Here is a 16,695-nt window from a genome sequence, read left to right on the forward strand (position 1 = left end):
ATGATTAGCTAAGACTTTAGAAGTGAGTTTATAAACAACATTACATAAGTTGATAAGCTTAAAGTCTTTACCAGTCTCTGGGTTGGCACATTTAGGTAGCAAAACAATATGAGTAGTGTTAAAAGTAAGATCAAGGACACCCTCATTCAGGAAATATAACACATATCTAATTGTATCGTCCTCGACAATATGCCCGAACTTTTATAAAAAAAGATAAGGGATATACCGTTTGGCCCTAGAGACTTCAGGGGGTGCATCTAATTGAGGGCATGTCCGCCGTCCTCCAGGGAAAAAGGGCGAACAAGTCCCATATTCATGTCATCGGACACGGCCGGTTGTAAGCACTCAATACACCTACCTATCATACAGATACCCGAATTGGTAGATCAAAACATGTGACAAATAGTCCACCACCACCAACTGAATCTCAGTGTCCTTTGAAACGATCCGCCCATGCTCATCCTTGAGCCTCTTGATTGTCTTGCCCCTTCGTTGTTCTATCGCCTAACCATGGAAAAAGGTTGGATTCCAATCCCCTTCCAGTAACCATAAAGCCTTCTCTATTTATTTCTACAAAATCTCTTCTCTTTCCAACAACTCCTCAAGCTCCTGCCTTTGTTGATCTAGTCTTCTCTTCGCTCTATCGGTAACTTTCTTTCCTTCACCCTTGATATTTCCTCATTTAGCTCCTTGACCCGTTTCTTAATGTTTTTGGATGAGGCACAGTCCTATGAACCCAGGGCTTCCACTCATTGTCTGATTCTGCCCCGTAGCGCTATGCTGAGGCCTCCGTCGACTCCCAACTACCACCCCTACTCAACCATCGCCTTACAGTCACTCGAACAGGTCCATGCAACCTCATATCGAAACCAATGCTGGTGTGGCATTCCCGTACTCCCTACTATCTCAATGTGAAGCATGACAACTAAATGATCTGAGCAAGCCACCGCAAGATATGATACTTGTATTACAGGGTAGGCCGCCACTCAACGCTGGTAGCTACATGCCCGATTTAGCCTCACCCTCATAGTATTCGGGTACTGTCAGCTATTGCACCATATGTAAGGGGCCCATTAAACCCCAGGTCATGTAGGTCACAATTGCCTAGGTATTACTAAAAGCCCTCTATTTGCCACTGTGCCCTACTATGCTGCCTTTCCTTCTCATGTAAAAATAATATTTCATTGAAGTCCCCCATGTACAGTCATGGGCAAATCGAAGCCTTGTGAAGCTACCTAAGTAATCCTCACGATTCATTCTATCTAGTTGTATCAAGATGTCCATAGAAGTCAATGAAGGACTATCTTTCCGACTCTGCCTCTGCCCCTATTGTAGTATCAATTTGGTGTCTCGAGAACGATTGGACCCACACATCCACGTCCTTCGTCCGTAGGAGCACCAACCATCCGCTCTTTCCCCTCGCGTCGACCCCACTCCAAAATAATTCAACCTACACTTTAGCATCTCATGTCTCCTTGCGTTAGACTTGGTATCGAAGATGAATACCAAGTTGGGTTTGTGAACTAGCTCCTGAAGTGTATGAACTATAGATACACTTTGTCACCCCTTCCTCATCTCCTGGATGATCGCTAAGGATCCTCTCCACCCATGAACCTCGACGTGAGTCACCTCTTTGCCGAGAACATTAATGGAATAGAAACAAATGCCTCATCTCCTGGTCCCAATTGAGTTATATTTGTATCTTGAGTCCCTCCCGGAACCACCACTCGGAATGTAGACTAAACAACCTCCCCTGTCTCTTCCACCTACTACTCCCTAACCACCCCATCATGCAGGTCTGTACTCTTACCCCCAAACCCCTACAGCTCTAATTTAGCTGTGCAGCCCGAAACTCTCCTCTAAGGCAGCATCCACAAGCCCCTTTCCTCAGTCGCTCCTGTATGCACCCCTAAACACAGTTCCACTTTAACAAGAACTCTCGAAGTCTTCAAATATCGCGGCTTCATTCTTTCCACTAAGGCTCGCCCTACCAGTTCAATTAACCGTCGGAGACCTTGCCCTTCGTTGCCCCAACCCGTGGTGCCCGAAGCCATGAGCCTTACAGGGTATCGGTGCCCGAGTCCATGAAATCCTGAACGAATTGCAGCTCATAATATCTTTGCAATATGGCCCACCTTCCCGCACAAGCAAAACTGATTTATACACCGGTAGCCCAGGAACGATTCAAGGGTACACCTACTAAAACTGATTTTATGCCTTTTATTTTGCCTTCGATCGACTCCCTATTAGTATACGCAACACAAAACGTGTATATTACTTGGTTTCTTGGTGAATTCAAGAAGTGAGGGCTTGGCATGACTATAATAGAAACTAAACATTGGTGGGTATTCGAAGTGTGAATACTATAAAAGAGCAACACTTCAGGCTCTGTGAATGCAAGGACAACTTTTCGTGGAAGGACAACGCTTGAAATCATTCATTCACAAACTACATCAGTAGGAGCATGAAAAGTATAAATCTGTTTAAACCTTTTTTTTGTTTATTTTGTGATTTGCCATGTTCCATTATCTGAAAGTGTAAACGCTTATACAATTTAGAATCATGTATTTTTGTAATCTTAAAAATTTAAATTTTCCTGTGCTTCCCTCCCCATGATTTTCAAATCCAATAAATATTGGCATCAATACCCCACCAATTGTTGCAGGTAATGAGTTATCATTACTTAATTCAAAAAAAAAATATTATTGAATACATAGACTTCAGGTGATGAATTTAAGAATTGTAGGGCAATATCAATTACGATGAGTTCCTTATTTATATATGTCCACTTCCGAGGACAATAAATTAAAATGTATAAAGTGTGATTATTCACCTTTAGTTAGTTATTGAATAAACAACAAGAAGAATAACTATGACATTGTAAAAAGTAAACAAATAAGAAATAAGAATCATATGTAGAGAAATCTAAATTAATTTGATTAAACGAAACATCATGCTAATCATGTTTTATGAAGTTAGAAAATTATAAGTTTATTGGCTTATTTCTCTCAAATTTATATAAAAGAAAAGGAATATTATTTTTGGTCCTCAACTATTCCACTTATTCGAATGTGGTCCCTCATATTTCTGACTCATTAAATCTAATCCCTAATATTTAAGATTTCATCAAACGTTGTCCTCGCTAGTAAAACTAACATATTTCTCAAAAGAAAATGAAAAACTGTGTGCGTGCAGAAAGGCTCAAACTTGGGTGCCTTAGTTGGAAAAAAATGGTTGTCTCAACACTCTACCAGACAATTTTCTTGATTTTTTTGTTTACTGAAATATTACTTATAACAGTGAATAAAAATCTAGAAAAGAAAAAAAAGAAAAAGAAACCGTGTGCATGCAACGGACATGAACGTAGGAGCCTTTGTATGGAAAATGGTGATCTCACCACTCTACCAGACAGGTATCTTAACTTTTTTTATTCATCGAAATATTACTTGATGAATAAACTTGATGAATATTTAAATGTGAGGGCCTAAACTTGATGAATAAAAAATACAATGGATTAAATTTGTAAAAATGACATAGTTGAGGGACCAAAAGTGATATTTATCGTAAAAAAAAATAAGAATAATTGTTCTCTCCAAGTCTCTTATTCTTTTTCTAAAAATGCTTATGTTCAAATCAAGTGTACTTCACCAAAATGTTGTAACAAATTATATTATTAAAAGTCATAGTTACAAACATTATGAGGAATGCAAAAGGTTATTCCTACAAAAATCATGGGGGAACACTAAGATAGAGTGTGTATTCACACGTAAATCTATTTATTTACAATACTCCTTTCTTTCTATCTTTCGCTTTTCTATTTGTAAATAAGACTATCATACGAAACTCCAAACGACCTAAATTTTGGATAAACACCTAATAATGAAAATGCTCTTTTTGAACAAACTTGGGATCTTCTCAAGAAACATATGTGCAACCGCCAGTACCTGGAAAAAATGAGTAGGAAAGTAGAAAATCATTTATCGATGACAAAATATGATGTAGAGAGAGAGAGAGAGAGAGAGAGAGAGAGAGAGAGTATGTTACTTGGGTCATTAGAGGTAATGAGACCAGTGCCGGAGAAGTCACAGTTGAAATCGTTGCGGCCGTTGGCCTGATAATAAGAATTCATGGCGAAGGAGGCGTGAGACCTCACAGTCTCAGGAGTGAAGCATGCACCACCTGGTTGAATGGGCTTGCAGTCTATGCCTTGGCCGCACGCGTAGTCCAAGTTTGCCTGCAATGCAGCATCGCTAGCATCTGACTTTGGCACGCACCACTTTTTAGCATTTGTAGCGGGTGGTGCCACTGGGGTTGTTGGCACTGGTGGTGTTGGCACTGGGGTTGTTGGCACTACCGGTGTTGGCACAGGGGGTGTTGCCACTGCCGCTGGTGGGCTGGAAACATTCTGCATGCATATGTCATAGCAGATATTATCTATTAACTTTTATCATGCAAAACACAATTATGTTTATCAAAGTATAAAATCTCATTTATGTGTATGTATATAGATTTAACAAGAAATACACAGGTATTCCTACCATAGTTACTTGCCAAGCTAAAATTGGAACTTTCCATTTGTAATTCAAGGGCCTATTAAATTTATTATCCAAAACACTAAATAACGGAAATAAATTCAATTGATTTGATATGAGAAATGAGCAAATAACTTTTTCGAAAAAAAAAAAAACAAAATAAATTATCTGCTATGTTTTGAAAAATAAAGAACATACTTTTCACATATAACAGGAGGTAAATTTCATTTAACCCATAACTTAACAAATGCGTTGTCACAATAGTTTTCTGTCAAACTTAGATAAATAAGACTTATATTAACATACAATTAATATCTCAAATTTCACCGGTGATGATTATGCAGGTACTCAATTGATAAACATCTCTAGTTGTGAGTAATTAAAATATAAATAATTACTTCCATAATGAATGGATATTTTATATATAGTTGACACATGAGAATGTTTAAATGCACATATGAAAATCAATTAATAAATAACATATAATAATCTTATTAGTTTTTATCGAAGACTTGAGCTGATCATGTGATAAGAAATTAAGGCTAAAAAGATGGTATTACCGGTGCAGGATTAGCTCCTTTGCGCATGACGCCAGCATCATACACTGCTGTAAAATTTGGATAGAAAAGGCCGAAGTTCCTCTCAGCTATAGAGCCTGGTTTCTTATTTTCATTAAATAGCGCGAATATATATGTCTCGAACTTTCTACCGGGCATCAATGGTGTCCCGCTTCCAGACTCGTACTTCTTCACCAACCCCCCGTTATACGATGCTGCGTTGGCCAACGAGCACTTTGGTTGTTCGAAGGTCTCGCCTTGTGATGCCCACCCTGTCTCACCCACGGCTATGGTCACATCTTCGAACCCAAGTTTCTTCATCGACATGTATACTGAGTCCAATAGCAAGTCGAACATGTTCTCGTACAAGATTTTTGTTTCACTATCAAATACGCCTTTGTTAGGTTGGAAAAGAGCAAAGTTGGCCTTAGGCTCGGTGTAGCCGAAGTACGGGTAGGGGTTCACCATGAATGGGGATTTGGTGGAGCGATGGAACTCCAGCATCGGGGCGAGTATTCCCTTATCCCATCCTGCACGGAACTTGCTCGTGCTTGGGGTATCGGATGGTTCAAGGATTGCTAGAGAATGTGCAGTGGAGACGTCAATACCCTTGACCTCCTCTAGTTTGAGAGCCTTGTGGACTGTTTGCATGGCGGCCACAAGATTGTCTCTAAGGTTTTGTGGACCCCAGTGGAGGATCTCGTTTCCCACCAGGATATGTTGTATTTGTGTCTGGGGGTAAAAGGGCTTGATGTTGGCAGAAACCCAACGGCGGGCATTGTGGACATCAGTGAGGTTCGGAATCTCGTCGTTGGGGATGGTAACGGTGACAGGAATGCCAGTGTTGGCGAAGGCACGTAGGAAATCTGGGTTGACGTCGAAAAACTTGACACGGTCGATGGTTGTCTTTTCTTTGAGGAACTGTGCCACCTGTGCTGGCGGGGGGAGGTTGTCGCCGAGGGTGCCATAGTTGACACCGATGGAGTGCACGGTGGTGACGGTGACCAGCAGGGAGATTAGTGTTGTTGCAGCCACATGGATGGGACAATAAGACACTGCCATTTTGTTAATTTGCACAGAAAAAGTGAGTAGAGTACGGAATGGGATGGAATGAAATTAAGACAACGACAACGACATTTAGATATAGGTGTGTTTTTCCGGAATATAGACAATTCGTGTGGTTGGCGGAAGGCCGTAAACGAACTCCTATTCTTGTATTAGATTTGAATTGGTCATGAGGTGGTACACCAATGGCTATAATTTGAAAATAAGCCTCCTCAACACACTAAAGTAAGAAAGGAGAAAACACTAGAAGAAAAGCAAAGGCATGTATACCAAGTAGGCCTCTCGATGGATAGGATCTTATTCTATTTAGATCCACATTCAAAAAAAAAATTAGATAAATCAATTTAGACCACAATTCTACCCAATTTATTCAACCCTATTCAATGAGTCTGGTCTAACCCAAACTCGATTTTTTTTCTTTAGTTTTTTTTATCCATTTTATTTAAAATTATTGTAATTAAATTAATTTTTTTTAATTTTTACTCATAATGTATCAATAAATTCAGAATTAGTGAAACGACTTCACAAATAACTCTTTTTTTATAGAAATCTTTAAATAGTATATTATTTATTATACCGTTTACAAAATAATCTAATTAAAGATTACAGGATAAATAATATATATACTAGTACAAAACCTGTGCTAAGGCACGGGGAATATTTTTAATTTTAATTATGACTATAATAATAAATATTTAAGAATACATAACTATAAAGTTGAATAAAAATTATCTATATATAATAAAACTATCTCTATGTAGTGGTTCTAATGAAAATTAGATAAATATCATTTTTTTTTATTGAATGAGTTATTATTAATTATTTAGGAAATATCTCGAAAATAATAGATTCTTTTTTTTTTAATTTAAATCATGGTTTGTTTGTGTTACATTAGTGTTGGTGGAAGGGAAAATCATATTTTTAGTCCCATAAGTAAGGTTCATGTCACTTTTGATCCAATTCATTACATAATTAATACTTTTAGTCTCATACCTTACAAAAATTAACACTTGGTCCTCATGCATCTACTATTTAACGATGTAGGTCACGTGCCTAACGCATAAGTATTTTTGGTTGGAGGAAAAAATTAAAGACGTGATTCTTTATGTGGCTTCTACTTGACTTCAACTTATAGAATTATGGGAAGGATATAAGATTCAATGTTTGTGAGAGAAGAGATAAATTGCTATGTTTTTTGCCCTAATTTCCTTCAAGATTTATTTTTTCTCTTTAAACTTAGTTATATTTTTTTTCTCTGGTCCCAAGCTGGAAAGAAAAATAATTTTTTCTTTAGCCAAAAATACTTAACGATCACATGCTAGACACGTGCGCTACACCCGTTAAATTATAGACAAAAAAGTGAATAAGAACCAAAAGTAGGGGTGTACATAAATCGGTTTAACCGGCCGAACTGGACCAAACTGAAAATTTTCGGTCATTGGTTTTTTTTTTTAAAAAACAAAAAAAAATAGTTTTCGGTTCGGTTTTTTTGTGACCTTTTGGTTAACCGAACCGAATCGAAAATCGATTTTTAAATATTATATTAAATAAAATATCTATTATATATATTATATTATATTATATTATATTATTAATATATATTATTATTAATGTACACTTGTGACTTGTAATATTAAATTAGAATTTAATTTTGGTATTTATATTTTTGGATAAAATTAAAAAAGTATCACAATTATTTATATATATATTATTTAAAAAATCGAAATTGTTTGGTTTTTAACCAAACCGAACCGAACCATTTCAGTTCGATTTTCAATTTTCAAAAATCCCGAAATGCACAGCCCTAATCAAAAGTGCTAATTTTTGTAAATTACGGGACTAAAAGTGCTAATCCCCTAAGGAATGCGATCAAAAGTAAAATGTGTCTAACTTATGGGATAAAAAATATTATTTTCCCGTTGGTGGAACATAACCGTGGTTTACTTTATATATTTTATCATTTATGAGTGTTGATATCTTGATGTCTGCTACTTACATGGTATCTCTCCAAGTACAGATACAAAATATTCTAAATTTTTAAAATTATATTTTTTGTTTTGTGTTTTATTTCATTCATCAATTCATCCCTAGTTTAAATATCATACAATTTACCTTCAATATGTCCAACATAACATATAACTATTATTAAAAGTATGTGCCGTTGGAACCAAAATTAAAAACTAATTTATCCTTAATCTCAACTGTGAGCTTATATCTAAAACAAGAAATAGATAAACATTATACATCAAAGAGCATTATAATTCAAAAAGAATTGTGAAATCTCTCGTCAAGTTACACTATTTCTCCATTCTGACATATTAGGCTTTGTCCCTATTTGTTTTATATTAAATAATTATTATTTTCTTTCCGTCAAGTCACAAAAGATATATATTTTAAATTTATTAATGATTTATTACAATAACTAAGAAGTCCTGAATAACCAAGTACACCAAGTCACAGAAAATATGTATTTTTTTATAAAACAAAACATATTTATCCGAAAACAAAACATATGTATTTTTTATAAAACAAAACATATCCTATTCAACTTTTGAAAGGCAGTTTTAGTTCATATGCACTCATAGGGGTAAAATTGTCCGAAAATCTGCCAGATGACTAAAAGTAAGCAATTTCGTAAGTTACTGGACCTAAACAAAAATGGACATAGTTATCGGACTAAAATTAAAATTAGGCATACTTAGCGGACTAAAATAATACTTTTCCCTTAAAAGTTATATATTTTTAGAAAAAAATAAATAAATATATACTTATCATATTTCTTAAAGATAATACATTAAGAAAACCGATATATAGTTAATTATTTCTATCTAAAAGAATAAATAGTTAATAATTTAATTTTATAATCAAATTAATAAAAAAATTATGAATTTTTTTGTGTAATTATTGTACTCATTCATTACTTAACTTCGAGTTTATAAAATATAATAAATTTAATTCACTGATTATACTTTACTTTATTATAATTAAAAGATGTATTTTCCAATTAAGAAACTTTTAATTAAACTTAAAACGGAAAATTATTAAAAATAGAAAATAAAATCTTTGAACTAAATATACATATATAATATAAGGGCAATATTGTTCAACAATTAAACTTTAGGTGCCGGATAAGTGTTATATTTGTTAGTTTAAGGTGGCAAATATTACATCAAGAATATTTTAGGGGGCAAAGTGTATTTTACCCTTCAAAATATATTTTTATTTTTTTAATTGATATTTTGTATTATTATTATTATTTTTATTTGGAGCCATGTATTTTAATGCAACTAATAGGAATTGTCAACATAATTAAAGAATATTCAAAATTCTGAAAATTCAAAATTTGGTTAAAGTTCTGAAAATACAAAGTGGTAATGTTTTTCTCTTAATTAAATTTTGAATCTCCTATATATCTATTTTAGTTATCACTATAGAATCATAGCTATTATATATATATTTTTTTTATCTTTAGAAAAGCTCAGTTTCTAATAAAGAATTAATGTCAAAATACTTTGAAAAATATAATTCACCTTCATCTCCATCAAATACTATACATGAAAACTTAAAAGAGAAATATCCCTATTTATTCCATTGAGCGGATAAGTTAGTTAAATTTCGAGGACGTAATTTTTATTAGGAGGGGAGAATTGTGACTGCTTGTATGTGAATTGTGCCTATGTATATATATAGAGACTAATTGGTTATACTTATTGAGTAGGCAGCTCATTCCTTGCCACGTACTTTTTAGGGAATAAGTCACACTGATTAGCCACATTGGACTTTGATCGGTGCTGTCGTCTTTATTAGGTGGGTCAGCCATGACATGTGAAGCCAAAGTTTTTGGTTGTTTGATTGTTAAATATTCTAGTCTCTTATCGGGTTGGTGTTTAAAGTTGTGGTACTACTTTTCTTGAAATTATGTACATGAGGACATCTAGTGAGGGTAAATATAAACTTTCGGAGGTATCTATTACCTTTTGTGATATATATATTATACTGATAAATTAGAACTTATTTCACGAGTTGAAAGAGAATTACTTATAGAATGAGTTCTAATTAAAGAAAGAATGAAATAGTGATAATTAGATGTAGCGAGTAGGGGATGCTATATTGAGTGGTATCATTATGTTAGTTTTCAACTTATACACACTCGGAACGTAATATTCAAAAGATAGCAAAACATAAATAATACTAAAAATAATTGAATCAACATATTAACTACAATTAAAAGTTTCCCGAAATATAAAAATGTCATACGGTGGGTGGACAATGCCACCTTAAAATTCTGAAATTATACAAAAGGGAAATAAATTGTTATTCAATAAAAATTCAAAATTTTCTAAAAAATTGCTAACCTTAATTATGATTATCCAAGCAATGTTACCATCCTCCAAGTGAAAACAAGATCGAAAGATTTTCAAGAAAAATTGAAGATCAAAGGGGACTGACCCTGCAAAACAAAGGTTAGCACTCCGATACTTAAGTCAGTAAAGATTTTACTGAAAAAGAGTAAAGGGAACTTAAGCTAAAGTGAGAATAATGATACAGAATAATAATAAAGTGTATATATTCATGCGGAGTGCAAAATATAGGCTCAAAATAATCTAGAAACCAAGAGAGAAATGAGAGAATAAGTGAGAGTTTGAGATGAGGGTTGATGTTACCAAAAATCTACACAAGACTTCTATTTATAAGCTTGTACAGAGCAGGATAAGGAGGTTGTCGTGGAGATCCTATGCCATTTGAAAGCCCTTTGAATCAGCTAACTAATCGAGTTTTGACTGAATCTTGCTAGGTCTGCCCGAAAATTTGGAAATCAATTACTTGTGGATTCCCAACTCATTTGCCATCAATATACTGGGAGCCACCTGAAGATAGTTTAGGATGACATGTCCTGATGTGTTGAAAAGTTGTATGACGTGTCTGTCCAGCTATATGATGACATGCCCAGCTGGAACGAGCTTATTTCTTTAGCCTGTCAGTTCAGTAACGTAGGAGGTAAGCCTATGGGCCTTGCCTCCTTGCTGTTGGGCCAGCTGCGTTTGTTTCCATTTGGATTGATTTGCCTTGCTTGTGGGCTTAGTCCATAAAATGTTTAAGGGGGATCATCGCTCCCCTCACTCTAGGAGTGGAAACCGAAGAGCTGGACTGCTTGAGTAGGAGCTTTAGACAGAAAAAGGAGAAAAGCATAAAAAAGAGCAAGAATTTTCCTGCTTGTGCCGTTAGATGGGGCAAATTTATTTTTTTGGAGAGGTGCCTGATGAGGGGGGTGCATGTCTTATCATTTGAAATGAATGAAAGGATCGAGGGGGATGCCTGCATAAGTCAGATGTATAACCCCTTGAGATTATGTATATCCCATAGTCGATTTAAGGGGCGTCCCTCCGGATCTTCTAACTCATAAGCTTTATGGCCCAATATTTGTGTGACTTTATATGGTTCTTCCAAGTTAGGCTCTAATTTTGCAATTAGATTCAAAGTATCCACCCTTCGCAATACCAAGTCCCCCCCTTTTCTAGTTTTAGACTATTTTGAGCCTATATTTTGCATCCCAACGAATATATACACTTTATCATTATTTTGTACCATTATTCTCACTTTAATTCAAGTTCCCTTTACTTTTTTTAGTAAAATCATTACTAACTTAAGCATTGGGAGAGCTAAACTTTGTTTTGTTGGGTAAGTCCCCTTTAATCTTAGGATATTTCTTGAAGATCCTTCGACCTTGTGGTGAAGCAAAAATCTAGCATGCACCATGGTTCCTTGTAATAATGTGCGATTTGTGACCTCCACTTGCCCGTTGGCTTGAGGATGATCCATAGAAGTGAATCTTTGCTTGATGCAAAAACTTTTGCACCACTCATGTATTTTGCATCTTTGGAATTATCAATCATTGTTTGAAATTATTTCTTGGGAGAGTCCAAAGCGATATATGTTATTTTTCTATATGAATTTCATGACCTCCCCCTCTATGACTTGTGCGAGGGGCTCCACTTCCACCCATTTCATAAAATAGTTAATGACTATTTGTAGGAATTTTCTCTAGCCTGACACCAAAGGAAAAGGCTCTACCAAATCCATACCCCACTAAGAGAAGGGGCAAGGAGAAAGCAAGGTAGTGAGAGGCTATGTTGGTTTGTGTATAGATAGGAGTGTTTTTGGCATTATTCACATTTGTCCACTAGCTTAATAGCATCCTGTTTCATGGTAGGCCAGAAATACCTGGCCCTTAGAGCTTTGTTCGCCATACTCCAAACCTGTTTGAGCTCCATAGTATCCATCATAGATCTCTTTTAGTACATGTTATCCTTTTTCTAGGGATATGTATCTCAATAGGGGTGTGTGAATGATTTCTTGTATAAGATGTCCTCCTAAAGAAAGAAATGGGAAGCTCTAGTTACAAACCTTGTTGCACCCCTTCCTCCAGCCAACCCAAAATAGGTCTTCTCTGGTCCCCCCCCCAAGGGGGATGGTTTGAACTTCCAGGGAGTGTCGAGCTCCAAAAAGTATCGTATAGTAATTCGTCGGGTTCTGCAATCTTCCAAAGCACTGGGCTAGTGTAGACAGGTAATCAACTTTAGTATTTTCTTCCCTAAGGACCTGTATGAGCCAAAAACTTTCAAACTTCAATTTTAGTTCTTCTATTCATTGTAAGTACTGCACCATACTATCCGCATTGGCTTCATATGTTTTGTCTATTTGTTTGACTATGACCTAGGAGTCCAAGTAAGCAATTAGATATTTTGGCCCCAACATCGTGGACCATTCTAATGCCTAGAGGAAGGGTTTCGTATTCAACTTCATTATTCGAGGCTTTGAAGTTGAATCTTACAGCAAATTCCATGTCCTCCTTTTGAGGAAACGTGATAACTATGCCAAACCTACTTCCTTGCGAGGTGGCCGATCCATCTACATGGAACAACAATATTTCATGTTGGGGGATTCTTCCTAAGAAAGGTTGGCCATCTCAAAGATAAAATCAACTAAGGTTTGTGCTTTTATAGCTATTCGGGGTAGGTATGAAATATCATATTCACTCAATTCCACGACCCATTTTATTAGACTACCAGTTGTATAAGATTTTCCCAAGTTCTGCTTTAGAGGGAAGTTAGTCCTTACCCCCACGAGATGTGAGAGAAAGTACGGACGCAGCCTTCGAGCGTTGATTACCGGCGCGAAGGCCATTTTTTCCAAAGATGTGTACCTCTCTTCTGATCTATTAAGTACTTTGGTTACGTAGTATACAGGCATTTGTGTTCCTCTTTCTTTTTAAGGAGGACTGGCCTAACAGTTTGCTGGGTTGTGGAGATGTAGAGATATAACGTATCCTTGAGGATGGCTTGACTAGTAGTGGGAGTCCTACCAAATACTTCCTGAGTTCTTCAAACGCATGTTGATAGTCTGTACCCCACTCAAAATTTTTAATCTTCCTTAATATCGTGAGAAGGGTAAGATTTTCTCAATTGATTTGGAAATGAACGACTGTGAGATGTTATTCTTCCTGTCGATCATTGTACTTCATGGATACTGACAAGCGCCTTCATGTAAAGGATTGCCTTGATTTTGAGAGGGTTGATTTCAATACCTCTCTCAGTCAACATGAAGCCTACAATTGTCCTCCTAAGACCCCAATTGCGCATTTAGCCAGATTAAACTTTAATTTATATTTTCTTAGGTCTTCAAATGTTTCTTCTAAGTCCTCCATGTGACCCTCCGCCCCTGACATTCTTCCCTAATCATGGGTGAAAGACAATATACAACAACCGTTGATAGTAGCACCTGCATTTTTAAGCCCAAAGCGAATGGCTATATAGCAATAGGTGCTAGCAGAGGTAATAATGTTGACTCTCTTATGGTCCGTAGGAGTTAACATAGTCTAATGGTATACTTGAGAGGTATCTATCATGCTTAATAGCTCAAATCCAAAAGTGGTGTCCATTGGTTGATCAATCCTTAAGAATGGGTAGAAATCCTTTGGACAAGCCTTGTTAATATCCCAAAAATCCACGCCACATTCTCTATTTGCCTCCGGGTTTAGGGACTAACACCACGTTGGATAACCATTTCAAAAATTGAATTTCTTTTGTGTGTCATGCTGCTAGGAGTTTGTCAACTTCAACATTAATAATCTTGTCATTCTTAGGCCTAAAATTTCTCTTTTTTTGTTTTCTGGCATCATGCTAGGATCTATGTTGCGTTGGTGTGTGATAATATTGGGATCTACCCCATCAAATATTGAGGGGTCCAGGTGAATACATCAATATTCCGTCGGAGACATTTGAATTAGTCTTCCTTAATCTGTACCCCCATTTGAGATCCAGTACGCATAATCTTTTCAGGATCTCCAGGTACCAATTCCAAGATGAGGAGTTCCTCTGCTGGTTGAACCTTGGTTGGTTCTTCTTTGTTAGGACTGGCATCCTCAACTGATATAGGATCTTTCACTCATCTCTTTGAAGATTATTCCCTAGGTAGGTTTTCAAGACCTCGCTTATGTCCATAAAACTTGTAGGATTGTAGTTGGTCCCCCTTGACCTCCTTTACTCCTCTAGGCATTTGTAATTTGATCTTCATGTTAAGGGTAGGTCTCCTAGGATTACATTATATGTTGAGGGATATCTACTACTTGAAATTGTATGAGGCTAGTTCTTCGAAAAAGCTTTGTCCTCAAGGATAGTGGGAGTGATATCATGCCTCGAGAACCATTGCTTGGAAACCGTTGCTAAAGTGGTGATAAAGGCTCGATATTTGATTCCATCATTGTAACGATGTAAGAGAACCGTGTTCTTGAAATGAGACAAGTGCTCCTAGGGGTCTGTGGTGCCATCATACTCCGCAATGGCAGGATTCTGGCAGTTCAAAGGAAGTTCATCTATCATGATCGCTTCAATGGAGGGGATTCTATGATGTTCCTCCAGGGGTGTTCCCATGACTTGATACTGGATGCCTTGAATTCCTTTATGCAAACACTCCAAGTGGGTTATCTATTGGAGCGGAATTCCTTTTTGGGGTTGTGGGGTTTAATCTGGCTCCTCCTGGAGGGCTCCTAACCTTCGGACTTGGGGTGCCTCCTTTTCAGTGACCGCCTCAGCCTCCACAGAAGCCACCGTAGGCACACGCGTCGCCGCTATCAATTGCTCCCGAACATTGATGAGATCATCCCCCATTAATCCTAGAGATAGCCTCCTTAAGGAGGTGTATGAAGATGTGTTGTTCCATGGGGGATCCATTAAGGGTTCAAAGGGCTTGGAGGATCTTACGACCTTTGGTCCTTCAGTTGGGACTAAAGAGGTGTCTGTCATCACCTGAAGAGCTTGATTATTCTCGATGGCCTCCACAACTTTCTGCTTACTGAGGTTGTTGTTTGGAGCTTTTATTAGTTCTCACATCCTAGTTTTGTGTTCCTACAAACAACACCACTTGATGCGCGCAAAGAATGCACGGATTGAGTCCTTTATGGGCTTAAGCTCCTTGGTATCCCCCAATTGCATTTGATTGTATGCCTCGCCAAATAGAATATCATTGGAGCTTCTTGAATCTATGAAGATCTAACTTACTTCATAATTGGCTAAGGTGGTAGTAATGACCAGGGTGTCATTGTGGGGTACAGATAACCCGACTCTTCCAATATATCCAAACTGAGCCTCCAAAGGATAAACCCTTCTCTTGCGCCCCAACTAGGGGAAAGCCTATGAGGTTTTTTCGAGTCTTTTTTCCACATTAAGCCTTGTGGGCATGCTGTTGGGCTGATAAATGGGCTTTACTTTAAGCTGTCTATTTGTGATCACATCAATATAAAAAGGATATAATTAAAATCACAAGAAAAGAAAAAAACATAAAACATGACAAATCATTCATACTTTTATAATATATATGTGGATAAAGATATATAGATATAGATTAGTACATATTTGTAACGTTAATGGAGAAATGAGCAATTTACCTCCCATGAAAAATAAAACAACAATTTACCCCCTTGTGTTATCAGAAGTAGAGCAATTTACCCTTCCCACCCCCCGAAATTTGAATAGCTCACAAACGCCCTTTTTTATTTTTTAATTTAAAATTTTAAATGACATTTATGTCCTTATTTAATAACCATTGGATCTTGATCTATCTATGGTCCAAAATTAACTAATAAATCAACGCTGTAGATTTAATATATTTCAAACCAACGGTTTAAATTTAAATTAATAAAATTAAAATTATATATTATATATAGTTAAATTTGAATATATATATTTATACTTTTATAATTAAAAGTATTTATATATGTGTGTATTTATATATAGTTATATATATATATATATAGAGAGAGAGAGAGAGAGAGAGAGAGAGAGAGTGAGAGAGAGACACTGGCAGGGGAGGGCAGATCTGGTATAACAGAGAGGCGCATTTGGCCGTGGGGGAGGGTGGATCTGGGCTGTGGGGGAGACTAATTTGGGCATGGGAAAGGGTGGCGACAGGAGAGGAGGAATGGGGAGGGGGAGGAGGAGGAGGAAGGGGGAGGAGACAGTGGCAACAGAGGGGAAAGGGGGAGG

At 36.6% G+C, this 16,695-nt stretch overlaps 1 protein-coding gene across 1 annotated transcript; it reads right to left on the reverse strand.

Moving 5' to 3' along the window:
* Positions 1 to 3,691: 3,691 nt before the first annotated feature.
* LOC105179669 (glucan endo-1,3-beta-glucosidase-like) lies at positions 3,692 to 6,183 on the reverse strand. The gene is made up of 3 exons (XM_088879879.1): positions 5,093 to 6,183; positions 4,045 to 4,405; positions 3,692 to 3,944 (listed from the first exon to the last, which is right to left on the reverse strand). The coding sequence occupies exons 1-3, from the start codon at positions 6,149 to 6,151 to the stop codon at positions 3,916 to 3,918; spliced, it is 1,449 nt and encodes a 482-aa protein (XP_088736005.1). The 5' UTR covers positions 6,152 to 6,183; the 3' UTR covers positions 3,692 to 3,915.
* Positions 6,184 to 16,695: the final 10,512 nt, after the last annotated feature.

Source organism: Sesamum indicum, linkage group LG4, assembly GCF_026168435.1.
Source record: "Sesamum indicum cultivar Baizhima isolate 11 linkage group LG4, ASM2616843v1, whole genome shotgun sequence".
In the NCBI taxonomy this organism is placed as follows: Eukaryota; Viridiplantae; Streptophyta; class Magnoliopsida; order Lamiales; family Pedaliaceae; genus Sesamum; species Sesamum indicum.